Source organism: Hypanus sabinus, chromosome 1 (genome assembly GCF_030144855.1).
Source record: "Hypanus sabinus isolate sHypSab1 chromosome 1, sHypSab1.hap1, whole genome shotgun sequence".
Taxonomy (NCBI): Eukaryota; Metazoa; Chordata; class Chondrichthyes; order Myliobatiformes; family Dasyatidae; genus Hypanus; species Hypanus sabinus.
The window spans coordinates 15,000,336-15,018,945 of record NC_082706.1 but is presented as its reverse complement, the minus strand read 5'-3'; the positions used below and the strand labels follow the sequence as shown (position 1 = coordinate 15,018,945).

Genomic DNA, 18,610 nt, shown 5'->3' with positions numbered 1-18,610 from the left:
TGCTGTAAAGGAATGGCATCATTTAGTATTTAGTTATTTATTGCTTCTGGCCACAGTATTGGAATTAAACTTTCAGTCTGAGTGTTTTAGCTTAAGACCATGTTGGCCTAGTGTTTATTGTTTTTCTACAACAGTTCTCATTGAAGTCAGTGAACTGTTGATCTGCTTCAGTGTCTCTCTGCACTTGGGCTATATCTGAATGTTTTGACAAAAGGGAGAGCAGAGAATGAGCTTTTACTTGAAAATATCTGACAGGAACTCTGGGAGCTGAATGCCCTCATTCGGAGTGAGTTCAATGATGTAGCAATGCGGACAGAAACTTCTAAAAGATTCTCATTCACTTTTTCACTTGCTTTTTGCAACAAGAATCAATCTCACTCCCAAGTGATGTAGATGATTAATCTGTAAAATAGAATAGGAGAATTAAGATTGTTCCCTCTTTGCCTGCACAATAATTTGGAAAGGTAAGATTGCTCCAACATTATGACCACAATCAGATGGGAAAACACTGTATCAATGTTACAATAGTGTAGTTACAGCTATACATTAGAAAATGTCTTGGCCTTGTGCACTGAAATCTTATCTTAATACAGCTTTAGCCCTTGGGCAAAAGCATCCCATGCGTTCACAAGTTGCATGGCTATCCAATTCAAAACAACTGCATGAAATAGCACAAGCTACAAGCTATCTGATAGATAAACACTATTTCGTCCTGCCAGGCCCAGGGAGTTAGTATTCCTGCAAGGAGCAGTTAATATTGAAAGATGTTTTTGGTTTTAGGAGTTTTCAAATGCAGCTTCTTGTAAGATTATTGAAATTTCAGAGGAGTGAAAGGCAAACAGAAGTGCTCAGCAAATTCCATGAGCATCAGGAAATCAATCACCGTCGGGACAGGTAGTGTTGAGGAAGCAGGGAGTGTGCAGTCTTGGGTTAGGAGAATGGACAAAGAATTGGCAGATGGAATACAGTCACTAACACGAGAAATCCAAAGCAACACACACAAAATGCTGGAGGAAGTCAGCAGGTTGGGCAGCATCTATGGAAGAGAGTAAACAGGACTCACCATTCCTGATGGAGGGGTTTGGTGTGAGATTTTGACTGTTTATTCATTTCCATAGATGCTGCCTGACCTACTGAGTTCCTCCAGAATCTTGTGTGTGTTGCTGCAGTTTGAATGCAGTGCAGGGAAGGGTATGGTCGCGCACTTTAACAGAAGGAGTAAAGTTGTAGATTACATCCTTTTGTTGGGCTGAATGGCCTAAAATCTGAATCTGCCTTCCAACTCACTGATCAGGATAAAACAATAGAACAAAACTAAAGGTAAATAACAGTTATCAAATGATTGCACAGATGTCCAGAGAAATGGGGCTCCCCCCCCCCCCCCGCCCCGCCCACCACCAACAGGCATTTCCCAGTCATCAATGAAATATTGTTCAGCGGCAGATTCATATTGAAGATACTGAGTCCTCAGGTAGAAAGGGCATAATGGACAGGAAGGTAACACTTTCATAGTTCTTAATTATGGGATATTATTTCCTAAATAATTACTTTAGAAAGAGCTTAACAAGTAGTAATGATGATGAGAAACAGAAAAGTGCTGGAAACACTCTGCTGGTCAGACAACATCTGTGGAGAGAGAAGCAGAGTTAATGCTTCATGTTTGAGACCTTTCGTCAGAACTCAGAGCCACAAGCAAATTATAAACTGCTGGACTAACCCACCGGATCAGGCAGCATCTATGAAGGGAAATGGATGCCTTTCCAGGGTCAACCTTTTAGATCAAGGCTCTACGTCCGGGCTGGAAAAGTCCGGATGAAATGTCCCGATCCAAAATGCTGACAGCGTTTCCTTTCACAGATACTCTCTGACCCACTATGTTCCTACAGCAAATGCTTTTATTTTCCACTCCAGATTTCAGCATCTGTAGTGGCAAGTCTCTTTGATGTTAATAGCAAATTTTAAAAGTAAACTTTATTCATAAATATATACAGTAATTACAAGACAAACATAACCTACTTTAGAGACACAAGGGACGCAGATAGTGGAAACTAGAGCAACAGGCAATTGACTGGAGGAACTCTGTATCAGTTTAGCATCACCAGCAAATGCCGTGACATTTGTGCCTTCAGGCTCTTGTACCTCCTTCCTGATGGCAGCAATGAGAAGAGGGCATGTCCTGGGTTGATGGGGGTCCATAATGATGGATGCTGCCTTTTTGAGGCATCGCTCCTTGAAGATGCCTCGGATGCTGGGAGGCTAGTGCCCATGATGGAGCTGACTGAGTTTACAGCTCTCTGCAGCTTATTTTTATCCTGTCCAGTAGAACCCCCCCCCCCCCCCCACACACACACAGGATAGTGATGCATCCAGTCAGAATGCACTCCACTGAAGAAATCTATCAGTGTATTTGGTAATATACCAACGCTGCAGATGTGGGAAGAAATACAGGGTTTTGACAATTCCTATCCTGCCACAGATGCTGCCTAACCCATTGAATTTCTATTTCATCGTCCAGGTCATCGACCGTCCATTTTCTTCCATAGGTGCACACATAAAATGCTGGAGAAACTCAGCAACTCAGGAAGCATCCGTGGAAATGAATACACAGTTGGAGTTTTGGGCCGGGAGCCGTCTTCAGGTCAGGACCATTCGTCCCACCGTAGATGCTGTCGTTTCTTCTGAGTTGCTCCAGCATTTGGCATGTCGCTCTAGATTCCAGCATCTGCAGTCATTGGCGTCCGCTCTAGCAGATTATCAGAATCAGATTTATTATCACCAGCATATGTTGCGAAATGTGTTGTCTTTGCAGCAACACTCAATGCAATACATAATAGAGAAAAGCGTGAATTACAGTATATATATGATTAAATAAGTCGTGCTAAAAATTTAAAATAATAACAAGTAGTGAGGTAGTGTTTATGGGTTCAGTGTCCATTCAGAAAACGGATGGCAGAGGGAAGAAGCTGTAAATGAATCGTTGAGTGCGTGCCTGTAGGGTCCTGTACCTCCTTCCTGATGCTAGCAATGTGGAAGAGGGCATGTCCTGATTGATGGGGGTCCTTAATGACCGTGCCATCTTTTTGAGGCATCGCTCCTTGAAAATATTCTGGACGTTGAGGAGGTAAGTGCCCAGGACGGAGCTAAGTCCCTGCAGCTTATTTTGATCCCGTTCAGTAGCCTCCCCACCCCCCGCGCCCCACAATACCAAACGGGGATGCAGCCATTTAGAAAGCGCTCCACGGTACATCTTTAGAAATTTGCGAGTGTTTTCGGCGACATAGCAAATCTCGTCTTATTTGACATAATATCCACAAAGCGCCATTCGTGTGGCCGCTTTTGAACCGCACGTCATATCGTTGTTGAGAGCCCGCTACACTGAATCCAGTCCCTTGACGTGGAAAGCGGCGGCGAGACAGGTTCGATCGCAGCCTCCGCTCGGGCAAGGATCTCACGGATGCAGTGTGCAAACTTGCCATTGGTTCCGTACGCTTTGCAATGACTTCACCAATCAGAGGGACACGACACGAATTATGTCACCACAGTCCAATCGGAATCATGACATATACTAATCCTTCATTAGCATATGACGGAGGACTCTACCTATATAAGTGGGGGAACGGCGACGTCAGGCGCTGTGTCTCAGACTGTCTGCAATTAAAATGCCTGAAGAGAAGAAAGTGGTTTCGAAGAAGGGCGCTAAAAAAGCACTCAATAAGGCGCCTGCCAAGGGCACCAAGAAGCGGAGGAAGTTGAGGAAGGAGAGTTACTCCATTTACATCTACAAAGTGATGAAGCAGGTCCACCCCGACACCGGCATCTCCTCCAAGGCCATGAGCATCATGAACTCGTTTGTGAACGATATTTTCGAGCGCATCGCCGGCGAGGCTTCGCGTCTGGCCCATTACAACAAGAGGCTGACCATTAGTTCCCGGGAGATCCAGACCGCCGTGCGCCTGCTGCTGCCCGGGGAACTGGCCAAGCACGCCGTGTCGGAGGGGACAAAGGCGGTGACCAAGTACACCAGCTCCAAGTAAAGCTCTACAACGTACTGCAAAAAAAAAGACCTTAACAAACAAAGGCTCTTCTAAGAGCCACCCACGTCTCAAACAGCTATGCCAGCGTTGCTGTACGTATACGTTTTGTATCAAATTAAGGTTCTTGCTGAAACAAATCAGCTCTCAAATGATTCCCGTTTCGCCCTCATGGACGCCACTTTTCCGAAAAGGTGGTTTTATTGATCTGTAGTATTGTCGTGTTGCTATTAGTACCCAATAAAGCAGACCTTGTCTCTAATCACTGCTCACAGTACCAATTAATTATGCGTAAAATATTTTTTAGTTACGAAGCATGGAAACGTTCGCGCCGACTACCAAGCACCCATCCACGCGAATCCTCTTTATTCTCCATTGCTTCTCCCATCGGCTTAACCTCCTCTTTCCCCCTCCCCATTCTCCCACCCACCTACGTTCAGGGGCAACTTACAACAGCTAAAGGATGAACCTGCCAAGCAGATTATATTTGGGACGTGGAAGGAAACCCCGCGGGTTGAACATGCGAACTCCGCACTTAGTGTTCGATTCGATTATTAGCCGAGATGTAGACATCTCGGGCAATGGCAGCCTTGACCGCCCGTCCTAAAGAACCCTTCTCAGGATACCACTGTACCTTCGCAGGGGCGATAGAAGAACCCTTTGTGTTTACCCTGCAGAGGTTGATTTCGAACGTCCCATCGTGTATTACGTTGCCACGTTCTTGGGAAAATTCAGCCCGATCTTGCCACGTTAACAAAGAGTGTACACATCGTCCCAACTCTTTATCCAGCAGTCAGGCTTTGCATCGTCTGACATATTCATTATTTGAAAGCTGTGAGAGTATTGCCTCCATCAACCATCAGTGATAACTGCAACCAGGGGGTTCCCAACCTTTTTTATACCATAGATCCCAGGTTGGGAAGCGCTGGCTGCAACATCCTGATGCACAGCGAGGAAACGGGCCCTTTGACCCAATTCACGTGTGCTGACCAAGTTGCCTGAAGTAGCTAGTGCCATCCGTCTCCATCTGGTACATTACCATCATCCAATTCTCCAAATGCCTTTTCATATACGGTAACTATACCCGGCTCTACCACTTCCTCTGGCAGCTCATCACATATTTAAATCTTTTTAAATCTTTCCCCTCCCTCTTCAAACCCATGCCTCTAGCTTTGGACTCACCTGTGGGAGAGTGTGGGGGACCAGGGGGCATAGCCTCAGGATTGAAGGAGGTCACTCTAGAACAGAAACGAGGAATAATTTCCCCCTCCACTTTAAACATATTTGCACCCTATTTAAACAGTTCATGATTTAATAAACATATACGTGGCCACCCCTCAGCCACCAGTGTTCCAGGGCAAAGAGCCATGGTCTGGCCAGTCTCTCCTTGTAACCCAAGCCCTCCAGTCCTGGAAACATCTCCGGATCTTTTTTAGCACCCTCTCTAGTTGAATGACATTGATCTTGCATCTTCCAGCTTTAACCATCCTCTTAATAAATTCACATATGACGTAGATCACGGTCATACTGCACAGAAACTGGCCTTTGACCCACCATGTCCTTCCTATCATAAGACATAGGCTATTCAGCCCATCGTCTGCTCCACCAGCCACTCCATCATGGCTGATTTATTTTCCTTCTCAACCCCATGCTCTGCCTTCTCCCTGTAACCTTCAGAATTAAGTAACTATCAACCTCTGCTTTAAATATACCCAAAGGGTTTGCCCCCCACAGCTGTCTGTGGCAATACATTGCACAGATTCACTGCCCTCTGGCTGAAGAAATTCTTCCTCATTTCTGTTCTAAAGAGACCTACTTCCATTCAGAGGCTGTGCCCCCTACTCCCACCAGTGGAAACATCTCAATAATCTAACTTGCTTGCACTTGATCCATATTCTTTGCCTTGGTGGTTCATATACACATCCAGACCTCTCAATGGGTCCAAGATGAAAGGAAGCAGAATGAAATAACAGGAGGTTTTCTCAGATCTCTTAATTACTTTCAGTGACAGCAACGATCTGGAGTGCAGGCAATACAAAGGGCCTCAAAATAGTACTGAAGCGAGATAGTTGTATAGCATCAGAATCAGACTTTAATCGCCAAGTACCTGTGCACATACAAGGAATTTACTTCTGGCAGATGTTGTCTCTCTGCTCATAACAATAATAATGATAATTATAAATGAAAATATAGATTATACATACAAGTAGTGCAATCCAAGTAATAGTTAGCCAACAGTTAACTGGCAGTTAACTGTTCAGCAAAGTGACCACAGTAGAGAAAAAACTTCTCCAGTGCCTATTAGTCTTAGTCTGGAGGGATCTGAAGCGCCTACCAGACGGAAGCAGTTCAAACAGTCCGTGCGCAGGATATAATGTTTCTGGCAAAAAAAAAACACTTCATGTAGAATATAATCTTGTAGATTTGATTTTCTTGCTCTGGAGTCAGTGGATGTTTTCCTGCTAATTGGTTCCAGAGGTTCCTGATACGTCACACTCCTGATCAGATTTGTAGTTAGTTTGGGCTTAGACTGAGGCAGTCCTCACTGTCCTAGATTGCCATGGACCCAGTTCTTGCAGTCCTGGAGAACCAAAGCAGAAAAACAAAATAGGGCAAAGCTGCAACAGAGACTCAGGCTGCACCCTTCACCTGAACCACTAATTCTGGTTTCTCCCTCTATAGATGATGCCTTCCTTTAGAACAGGGTCCAAGATGAACCCCCTCAGTTAATGGTAGGGGTCCATGGCATTAAAAAAAATTGGGAACCCCTGCCTTAGAATGTTCCCAGCATTTTCTGGTTTTGTTTCAGCTTAGAAAGGGTGTAGAGGAGATTTAGATCATAAGAACATAAGACATACCAGCAGAATTAGGCCATTTGGCCCATTGAGTCTGCTCTACCATTCCATCATGGCTGATTTATTATCCCTCTCTATCCTATTCTCCTGCCTTCTCTCCATACCCTTCAACATCCTTTCTAAGGTTTTTATGTTTAGAGCAAAGGAGGATGAGAAATGACATGGTAGAGGTCTACAAGATGAGAGGATAGATCAAGTGGACAGCCAGATATTTTTTCCCATGGCAAAAATGGCTAATACAAGAGGACAAAAATTGAAGATGACTGTTGAAAGTATAGGGGGATGTCAATGGTAAGATTTTGCACAGAGAGTGGTGGGTGCGTGGAACGCGCAGCCAAGTATGGTGGTAGAGGTAGATATGTTAGAGACATTTAAGAGTCTCTTAGCTAAGCAGATGATTGATAGAAAAATGGGGACTATGTAGGGGGGAAGGGTTAGATTGATCTGAGAGATTAAAAGGTTGGCACAACATAATGGGCCTGAATTGTGCTGTAATGTTTTCTGTTCTATTACCAACATCTAAAGTTGTTTTGATTTCCATTCATTTGACTAAGGGTTTCCACTAATGAGGAGAGGTCAGCTAAGCTGGGTATGGTTTCCCTGAAGTGGGGGAGATTGGGGTGGGATCTAATAGGGGTTTACAAAATTGCAGAGGTTTTTGCAATTACAAAGCCTCTAAAAATAGACTGCATATGTTTAGAGGGATCCAAGCAAGGGGACAGTTTGGAGAGGTTGGGGTCAGGTTTAGGTTTAAGACCTTAAGATATAGGAGAATTAGGCCATTTGGCCCATCGAGTCTGCTCCGCCATTTCATCATGGCTGATTCATTTTCCCTCTCAGCCCCAATCTCTTGCCTTCTCTCCATGTCCCTTCTTGCCCCAATTAATCAAGAATCTACCAACCTCTGCCTGAAATATGCCAAATGCCTCAGTCTCCACAGCCACGAGGCAACGAATTCCAGAGATTCGCCGTTCTCTGGCTAAAGAAATTCCTCCTCATCTTCATTTTAAAAGGATGCCCCTTCATTCTGAGGCTCTGGTCTTAGTCCCCCACCATAGAAAACATCCTCTGCACATCCACTCTATCGATGCCTTTCATATAACCATATAACAATTACAGCACGGAAACAGGCCATCTCAGCCCTTCTAGTCCATGCCGAACGCTTACTCTCACCTAGTCCCACCGATCTGCACTCAGTCCATAACCCTCCATTCCTTTCCTGTCCATATACTTATCCAATTTTACTTTAAATGACAGTATCAAACCTGCCTCTACCACTTCTACTGGAAGCTCGTTCCACACAGCTACCACTCTCTGAATAAATAAGTTCCCTCTCGTGTTACCCCTAAACTTTTGTCCCCTAACTCTCAACTCATGTCCTCTTGTATGAATCTCCCCTACTCTCAATGGAAAAAGCCTATCCACATCAACTCTATCTATCCCCCTCATAATTTTAAATACCTCTATTTAAAAGTCCCCCCTCAACCTTCTATGCTCCAAAGAATAAAGATTTCAATGAGGTTATCCCTCATTCTTCTGAATTCCAGTGAGTACAAGCCCAGAGCCATTAAATGCTCTTCATATGACAAGTCTTTAATCTTGGAATCATTTTTGTGAACCTCCTTTGAAACCTCTCCAATGTCAGCACATCCTTTCTTAGATAATGGGCTTAAAACTGCTAACAATATTCTAAGTGAGTTCTCACCAGTACTTTATAAAGCCTCAGCATTACATCCTTGCTTTTATATTCTAGTCCTCTCGAAATGAATGCTAACATTGCATTTGCCTTCCTCACCACAGACTCAATCTGCAAATTAACCTTTGGGGAATCCTGCACAAGAACTCCCAAGTCCCCTTGCACCTTAGAATTTTGAATTTTCTCTCCATTTTGAAAATAATCTGCTCTTTCATTTCTTCTACCAAAATTCACGACCATACACTTCCTGACACTGTATTCCATCTGCCACTTCTTTGCCCATTCTCTTAATTTGTCAATCCTTCAGCAACCTGTTAACTTCCTCAAAACTACCTTCCTATCTCCTAAACTTGGCCACAAAGCCATCAATTCTGTCATCCAAGTAATTAACATATAACATATAAAGCAGTGGTCCTAACACAGATGAGTCACCAGCAGCCAACCACCCTTCGCCTACTGCCAATCAGCCATGGCTTTATCCATGCTAGTATCTTTCCTGCAATACCATGAGCTCTTAACTTGTTAAGCAGGCCTTCTGAAAATCCAAGAACATAACATCCACAAATTCTCCTTTGTCTAACCTGCTTGCTATTCCTTCAAAGAATTCCAACTGCTTTAGACCACAAGACCATAAGGTATAGGAGCAGAAGTATGCCATTCGGCCTATTGAGTCTGCTCCACCATTCAGTCATGAGCTGATCCAATTCTTCCGGTCATCCCTACTTCCCTGCCTTCCCCCCATACCCCTTGATGCCCTGGCTAATCAAGAACCTATCTATCTCTGCCTTAAATGCACCCCAATGACTTGGCCTCCACAGATGCTTGTGGCAACAAATTCCACAGATTTAACACCCTCTGACAAAAGTAATTTCTCCGCATCTCTGTTCTAAATGAACGTCCTTCAATCCCGAAGTTGTGCCTTCTTGTCCTAGAATCCCCTACAATGGAAAGTAACTCTGCCATATCTAATCTGTTCAGGCCTTTTGACATGCAGATCCCTCCTCATTCTCCTGAACTCCGGGGAATACAGCCCAAGAGCTCCCAGATGTTCCTCATACGGTAATGCTGGAATCATTCTTGTGAATCTTCTCTGAACTCTCACCAATGTCACCATATCCTTTCTAAAATAAGGAGCCCACAACTCACACAATACTTTAAGAGTGGTCTCACGAGTGTCTCCACATCACATCCCTGCTCTTATAGTCGGTACTGTACCTCTAGAAATGAATGCCAACATTGCATTTGCCTTCTTCACCACCTTCTTCACTTTGTCAGGCAAGATTTTCCCTTTACAAAACCACGATGACTACAGCCTATTTTATCATGTGCCTCTTGAAAGGTCATTACTAATACCTCCACAATCTTTTCAGCCACCTCTTTCAAGACCTTAGGGTGTATACCATTTGGTCCAGGTGATTTATCTTGAAACCTTTCAGTTTTCCAAGAACCTTCTCCAACTTCACACATTTCTGTCCCCTGACACTCTCAAACTTCCAGCATTCTGCTAGTGTCTTCCATAGTGAAGACTGATGCAAAATACTTATTCAGTTTGTCTACCGTTTCTTTGTCCCCAATTATTACCTTTCCTGCATTGTTTTCCAGCAGTCTGATATCCACTCTCACCTCTCTTTTACATTTTGTGTATCAGAAGAAACTTCTGGCATCCTCTTTAATATTATTGGCTAGTTTACCTGTGTGTTCCATCGTTTCCTTCTTAATGACTTTTGCTAGTTGCCTTCTGTTGGTTTTTAAAGGTTTTCCAATCCTCTAACTTCACACTGATTTTTTCTCTTTTGCTTTTATGTTGGCTTTCACTTCTCTTGTTTGCCATGGTCATGTCATCTTGACTTTAGAATACTCCTTCCTCCTGTGCTTTCCGAATTACTTCCAGAAATTCCAGCCCATGCAGCTCGGCTATCATTTTTACTAATGTTCTTTTCCATTCAATTTTGGCCAGCTCGTCTCACATGCTTTTATAATTCCCTTTACATCACTGTAATGCTGATACATCTGACTTTAGCTTCTCCTTCTCAAATTTCACGGGGAATTTGATCATATTATGATCACTTTCCCCTAAGGGTTCCTTTACCTTAAGCTCTTTAATCTATTCTGGTTCTTTGCACAACACCCAATCCAGAATAGCTGATCCTCTAGTGGGCTCTACTATGAGCTGCTTTAAAAAGCAATCCTGAGGATATTCTACATAATCCCTTTCTTTAAATCCAGCAACAACCTGATTTTCACAATCTACCTGCATATTGAAATGCCCCGTGACTATTGTAACATTGCCCTTTTGGCACACATTTGCTATCTTCTGTTGTAATTGGTAGACTACATCCTTACTACTGTTTGGGGGGGTCTGGATATATCTCCCATCAGGGTCTTTTGACCCTTGCAGTTTCTTAACTATACCTACAATGGTTCTACGCTTTCTGATCCTATGTCCCCTCATTCTAACGTTTTGATTTTATTTCTTACCAACATGCGACCCCTTCTGCCTACCTGCCTGTCCTTTCAATACAATGTGTATCCTTGGACATTAAGGTTCCAGCTATAATTTTCTTTCAGCATCAATTCAGTGATGCCCACAACATCATTCATGTCAACCTGTAACTGTGCTACAAGTTAATCTACCTTATTTGGTATACTGCATGTATTCAGATATAACACCTTCAGTTCTGTATTCACCTTTTTGCAATTTTGTCTGCTTTTACATTGCAACTCATTCTGTTAACTGCAATTTTGCCCTATCATCAGGCTCTCCTAGTTAGGAGTCTCAATACACACTGCCTCTGTTTGTAAACCAACTACTTCATCCTCAGTACTATCACTCTAGTTCCCATCGCCCTGCCAAATTAGTTAAAATGCTCCCAAACAACTCGCAAGATTATTCGTCCACCACGGGTTCAGTTGCAAGTCCCTTTTGTACAGGTCATATACCTTCCCCAGAAGAGATCCCAATGATCCATAAATCTGAACCCTTGCCCCCTGCACCAGTTCCTCAGCCAGGCATTCACCTGCCAAATCATCCCATTCTTACCCTCACTGGTGCATGGCATGGGCAGCAATCTGGAAATTACTATTCTGGAGGTTCTGTTTTTTTTAGTTTCCTGCCTAACTCACTATATCAGGACCTCCTCACCTTTTTTGCCTCTGTCAACGATGCTAGCATGTACCAAGACTTCTGGCTACTCCCCCCCCCCCCGCTCTTCAAAATGCAGTGGACCCGATCTGAGACATCCCTGACCCTGGCACCTGGGAGGCAACATCCCATCTGGTTATCTCTACCAACTACTTTGTCTCTGATCCTCTGACTCTGGAATCTCCTATCATCACTGAAGTCCTCTTCACCTCTCTTCTCTTCTGAGCCACAGCACCAGACTCAGGTCACTGTGGCTTCCCCTGGAAAGTCATCACCCTCAACAGTATCTACTGAATAGTTGTGTACTTATTATTGAAGAGAATGGCCACAGGGGTACTCTGCACTGACTGTGCATTTCTCTTCCTTCTCTTGACAGTTATCCAATTATCTTTCTCCTGCAACCTAGGGATGACTACCTCCCTGTAGCTTGTATTTTATCACTGCCCCATTCTCCCATATGAGCTGAAGGTTATTGAGCTGCAGCTCCAGTTCCTTAACACATTCTCTGAGGAGCTGCAGCTTGGTTAATCTGGAGCTGATGTGTTTATCTGGGAGACTGGAGGAATCCCAGAAGTCCCACATCTCACACACAGTACAAAACAAAGCCACTGGAGCCACTCTCACTGCACTATTATGCCCTAACAGAAGTCAGAGTTTGGCAGGGCAGGTTAAGAAAGTAATACTATTGAAGCATACTAAAATTCCTTTGATTTGGGAGAGATTTACAAAGCCACTTTGGAAAGAAATATGAAAAATTATTTAAATTGAGTTAGATTGCAAAATGTTGCCGTACATAGGGTCCGAGTACATGAAATACGATAACGTGTAGGCCTCTATTGCAAGAAGTACAAAAGTTCAAAGTGCATTTACTATCGATGTATACAGTATACTTCCTCCCTCACCTCTGTTCAGGGCCCCAAATGGTCCTTCCAGGTGAGGCACCACTTCACGTGCAAATCTGCTGGGGTTATCTATTGTGTCCAGTGCTCCCGACATGGCCTCCTCTAAACTGGTGAGACGCGTCATAAATTGGGGACTGCTTCATTGAGCACCTCTGCACTGTCTGTCACAAGTGGGTCTTCCTGGAGGACAAACGTTTTAATTCGTATTCCCATTCCTGTTCAGCCGAATCGATCCAGGGCCTCCTCTTGTGCAAGCTGAGGCCACTCACAGGGTGGAGGAGCAACACTGTATATTTCATCTGGGTACCCTCCGACCCCATGGCATGAATATCAATTCCCCCCACCTTCCTCTATTCCCTACTCTGTCCTTTCAGTTCTTTTCACCTGCCTATTATTTTCCCCTCCTCCTTCCCTATATGCTACTGTCCACTCTTCTCTCTCCAGTCCTTGATCTTTCCCACACACCTGCCTTCACCTATCACCTTCCAAATATCCTCATCCTCCCCCTCACCCCCACACCTTTTTATCCTGGCATCTTCCCCCTTTCTTCTCAGCCCTGACCCCATAGATGCTGCCTATCTGCTGAGTTCCTGTGTGTGAGTGAGAGTGAGAGAGAGTGAGAGAGTGAGAGAGTGAGAGTGAGAGAGTGAGAGTGAGAGAGTGAGAGAGAGAGAGTGAGAGAGAGAGAGAGAGCCTTGAGATTCGTCTTCTTGCAGGCAGCCATAACAAAGAAACACCATATAACTTGTTTCAAGAAAAGCCCCACACAACATAACCATCAAACGAAGCGCGGAACAACAAATCGCACTAATAGCAAAAAGCGAACAAAACACACAGAACGCTAAACATCGAACCGCTGTCCCCAAAACTGAGTCCACAGCCACGAGCTGCCGAGACGTCTCGATCAAGTGGCTCAAATAGGAAAGCGCGTCAGCGCTGCGGACATTAAACATCAACCTACAGCCTAAACTGTCGGCCACCTTGCGCCGGGGAGGTAATCGGACCTCACAATGTGGGACGAGACTCCTGCGTCTTCCGCCGTCGGGGAACTTCGCTGCAACTTTTTATGACCCCGGTAAATATACAGCTGCTCTGACTGTACTGGAACAGCTTGAGCTGAAACATCGCTAGTTCAGGAACACCGGCCTTCAGTGCGGGAGATGGGAAGTTGTCCAGTCCCGTCGTCTTTGCTGCAGGGTTGAAGTGACACAACAGTTAGTGCTACTGCCACAAAGTTTCAGAGAACTGGGTACAATTCTGTCTTATAGTGCTATGTGGAGTTTATACCCGGAGGAAACCCACGCGGTCTTGGAGCGAATGTGCAACACAAAGACTTTCCTCAAGAATGTGGCCACTTACACTGAGATGTTTCGCACTTTTCTGCAGTTGCCTTGGGAGGTGGTGTTCGGGTGGAATCACCAACACCTCATTTGGAGCTTGATAACTGAACTATTAGATGCCTGCTGTTTATATATATAAAAACAGTAAATACTAATAAAACTCTTAATTGGTGCTCTAACAGAGCAACTTGCAAGTTCAACAACCCTGCTTCCTTCTCAGTGGCCTGGCAAATGTAACCTCTCTGTTTGATCTAGTTCCCTTGAGAAGGCCACCATGGAATCTGCCTCTTTCACGTCTGCACACTGTGCATTCCAGATTCCAACCACACTTTTCTAGAAAAGATTTTCCTCATGTCACTTATAATCCTCTTCCCTTTTTCTTTTAAGTATCCATCTGACTTCCAATCCTCGGCAGTTGCGCCAACAGGAACAGCTCCCCAATATTCTTGCGCCAAGGCTGGTCTCCTCCATGTCTTGTACAGTTGTAACATGGTGTCCCAGCTTTTGTTCTCAGAGCCTTCACCAACAAGGCAAGTTTCTGAACAGGCTTCTCTGTCACCTGTTCACCCACGTCACCACTTTTAAGAAAAAATTAATTAGTACCCCCTTGGTTTCTCTGTTCACAACATACTCTCCAAGGCCCCCTACACTTTAGTGTGCAAATCCTACTCCAGATTAATTTACCAAAATACTACACTTTGAAATTGTCTGATTTACCTCATCAATATATTCTATTAAAATAGCCATACACAAATTCTCCTTTGCAAATCTATGCTGTTTTGCCTCAATTAATCCAATTTCTTCTGTCATCTGTTAATCCTCTCCCAGATCAATGTTTCTGAAAGCTCTTCCATCACTGAGGTTAAACCAACTGACCTATATTTGTTGGGCTTATCTTACTGTTTTTTTTTCTTGAATATAGGGTATACCATTCACCCCTCTGCAGTCCTCACACATGACTTCAGTATCCGAAGGACACTGTAAGATTATGCTCACAATTCTGTGGCGTCCTGCTGTATTTTCCTCAAAATCCTATAAAGCATCCAATCCAGTCCTGCATGACTTCAAGTGCATCCAAGTTATTTAAGAACTCCATACTGTTCGATCTCTAAACTGAAATCTTGGAATTAAGACTGAAAGACAGTCTTAATTCCAATATTTCAGTTTATTTTAGAGTACAAACCTACAAAACTTGAGCTGGGAAACAATGTGACAGTTGAATGGATGCAGAGACAAAGGGATACAGGTGCCTCTGAAAAATCCACCACTTGTATAGATAAGATAAATTCCTTACAAAGAGAATAAACTAACTAATAGGCGACATAATTAAAACAATTACATCATGTGGATAATGTACTAATACTTAGCCAATGAAAAATGAGAAATGTGATAAACTGTAGCGTGGCTGCTATACCGCTGCCAGTGAGTGTGAAAAATACATGAGTTTGTTTAAAAGTACAAATCTTATAAACAGCATTATTTTAAAGCATGGTTTTCAAAATCACCATCAATTTTCAAACATACTTAATGTGTCAATCATCTCCTTCACTATTATGTTGAAAGAACCTACTTTTCTGATTAAAACAAATTAAAGGTAATTAAGTTCCTTTTTGTTGTTTACACTCCCTGCTACTGTTTTATTATTGATGTGCTGATAGAAGAATTCTATTTTCTCAGGCTTTGTTTCTCTTCTTTCTGTTTTCATTTCCTCTCCAATTCATTTTTGTAACCAGCCTAGTTCTCGGTGTTTATAAACAACCCAACATTTGTCATGATTTTTACTCTTTTTGAAGGAAGGAAGCTCTGCATTTTCTGACATTCTTTTGACTCAACTGCTTCCTGAAACATATTCTCCTCAAAGTTGGTCCATTAATAAAGTCTTGATGAGTCAGGGCATGAAGGGTTATGGGGAGAAGCCAGGAGATTAAGGCTGAGAGAGAGATGGATCAACCAATGATGCATTGGCAGAACAGAACGTTGAAGAAATGAAGCGGTCGTGGCCCATGGGCAAAATGAGAGCATATTTTTTAAAGCAGTAGTGTGCAACATTTTGTTTTCAAATATACCTCTGTGAGATTTATAAATTAAAAGAATGTGTCATGTTTGTAACAATCACTCATGTTTAAGGTGATTGACAACCTTATTAGACTTTCCATACTAATATTTGGAATAAAAAAGTGAATAAATAGAACAAGCCTCTAACCACTTTGTATTGCAACAGGAACCAATTTTACAAATATAGACAAATAATCAACGGTACTGATATTCCATTATTTCTTAATAGCATGATTAACTTCATTACAGTACATATGAAACGCTGTTGCAGGAAAACAGCATCCATCATCAGGGACCCCCACCACCCAGGCCATGCTCTCTTCTCACTCCTGCCATCAAGAAGAATATACAGGAGCCTCAGGGCTCACAGTACCTGATTCAGCCATCAATCTCTTGAACCAAAGTGGATAACTTCACTCACCTTCACTTGTTCCCTCAATGAAATGTTGTGGGAAAAATGGACTCACTTTCAAGAACTCTTCATCTCATGTTCTCAATATTTATTGCTTATTTATTATTTCTTTTTTTAGTTATACAGTTTGTTGTCTTTTGCACACTGGTTGAATGTCCAAGTTGGTGCAGTCTTAAATTGTTTCTGTTATGGCTATTATTCTATAGATTTGAGCATGCCTGCAAGAAAATAAATCACAGGGTTGTATATGGTGACATATATATACTTTGATAATAAATTTATTTTGAACTTTAATAGTACAATCAATTCTTTTAAAGTTGCATGGCAAACTCTTTTCCCAGGAAAATATTTCCAACTTTGCCAAAACAAAACTATCTTCCGTTTGCTGGTATAGCTTCAGTCTAGGTCAGGGCAGGTGGGGCAGGATGAAAATCTTTTATTTAGTAAGCCAAAAGACTAGGCACAGATTTCCTATGAAGCATGATACTGGAATGCTTTTGCATGCAAATATATTTTAGATTTGATGCATTACCATGCATGGGAATTCAGTGAAGAACAAATCTCACTCTTGCTCAAATAGCTAATATGGCATGATATGAAATCAAGAGACTGCAAAAAAACTAACAAGTCAAAATTAATTAAATGAAATAACAGTATTAGATTTCTACCTCAATCTCTCTAATAGGTGCCAGAAGGTTACAGAAATTAGACATGCTGGATTACTATGGTACACTTATTGAGTTGGCGATCTGATGGATTATCCACAAAATGGATACAACAAATAGAAGAGCCTATAATTTCTTAATGTTTTTGTTCACTTCCACTTTCTGTCCAAAAAGGGTTAAACAACCTCCCCCACCCCCCCTCCCTGTCCCAATTTATGACTATGTGTAGTTTTGGTCAAATGACCCACCTTCTGTTCCACTATTTACAAGCTTCACGTTTTGAATGTGATGGGCTGCCTGGATGAGTGCAGCTACAACAGCAGTCAAATTTCAGTCCGGCAGCTTGCCTGGCACTGCACGCACCATATCTAAGATCATTCATTCCTAGCAACATTAGTTCATCATGGCTGCAGTGTACACCATCTGCAAGATGGGCCACAGCAACTCACCAAGGCTCTGACCAAACCCATGACCTCTACCACAACCTACAAAATCAGAATCAGACAATTCATGACAGAGAAGGTTATTCCATCAACTTTGTCTGCGCCAGTTGAAAAGGCTACCTTAACTAAATTCCACTTCCAATCGTCGGTCCACAGTTCTACAGGTTCCTGCTCTTTTCACTATACAACCAAAACACCTTTGAAATGCAGTGAGCTTCTCAGTAACTACTACTCTTTCAGGCTCTGAGTACCAGATCCATGTTACCCTTTGGATGAAAAAATATGTCAGTGGGCAATGAGGCACCTCCTGTACCTAATGAAGTGACCACTAAGTGTACGTTGTGATCTTCTGCTTCTGTAGCCCATCCACCTCACAGTTTGATGTGTTGTGCGTTCAGAGAAGCTCTTCTGCACACCACAGGTTATTTCTGTCAACTTCAACCAGTCTGGCCATTCTCTTCTGACCTCACTCAGTAACAGGGTGCTTTCTTCCAAATAACTGTCGCTCACTGTATGATTTTTTTTTTTGTTTCTCGCGCCATTCTTTGACTGTTGTGCGTGAAAACCCCTGGAGCTCAGCAGTTTCTGAGAGACACAAACCACCCCGACTGGCACCAACAATCATTCCACAGTCAAAGTCACTTAGATCATATTTCTTCCCCCTTCTGATGTTTGGTCTGAAGAACAACTTGACTACTTCTGCATCCTTTTATGCATTGAGTTGTGGTCGCATGATTGGGCTGTTTTAGATACTTGCATTAACAAGGTGTACAGGTGCACCAAATAAAGTGGACACTAAGTGTATATTTGTTCTAGTTTATAAGAGCATTGATAAACAAATATATCTTATTCCCAGGCTCAAAATATCTAATACTATAGGGCACACATTTGGGGGGAGAGTGGCTAAGATCACAGGAGGTATTCAGGGCAAGTTTTGTTTTTGAAACACAGAGTGGTGGATGGTAGGAATGCACAGCCAGGGTGGTCTTGGAAGCAAACATGATAAAGGCACTTTAGAGGCTTTTAGGTAGGCACATAAATATGCAGAAAATGGTGGGATGCAGATGTA

At 43.0% G+C, this 18,610-nt stretch overlaps 1 protein-coding gene and 1 long non-coding RNA gene across 2 annotated transcripts; one reads left to right on the top strand and one right to left on the bottom strand.

The window, feature by feature from the left end:
• Window positions 1-3,618: 3,618 nt before the first annotated feature.
• Window positions 3,619-4,293, top strand: LOC132390962 (histone H2B 1/2-like). Its single transcript, XM_059963538.1, has one exon. The coding sequence runs from the start codon at window positions 3,660-3,662 to the stop codon at window positions 4,032-4,034; it is 375 nt and encodes a 124-aa protein (XP_059819521.1). The 5' UTR covers window positions 3,619-3,659; the 3' UTR covers window positions 4,035-4,293.
• A 2,013-nt stretch (window positions 4,294-6,306) lies between these two features.
• On the bottom strand, window positions 6,307-17,251 carry LOC132390908 (uncharacterized). The gene is made up of 3 exons (XR_009511049.1): window positions 16,443-17,251; window positions 13,631-13,816; window positions 6,307-6,612 (listed from the first exon to the last, which is right to left on the bottom strand). It is a non-coding gene; the product is annotated as an uncharacterized LOC132390908 (long non-coding RNA).
• Window positions 17,252-18,610: the final 1,359 nt, after the last annotated feature.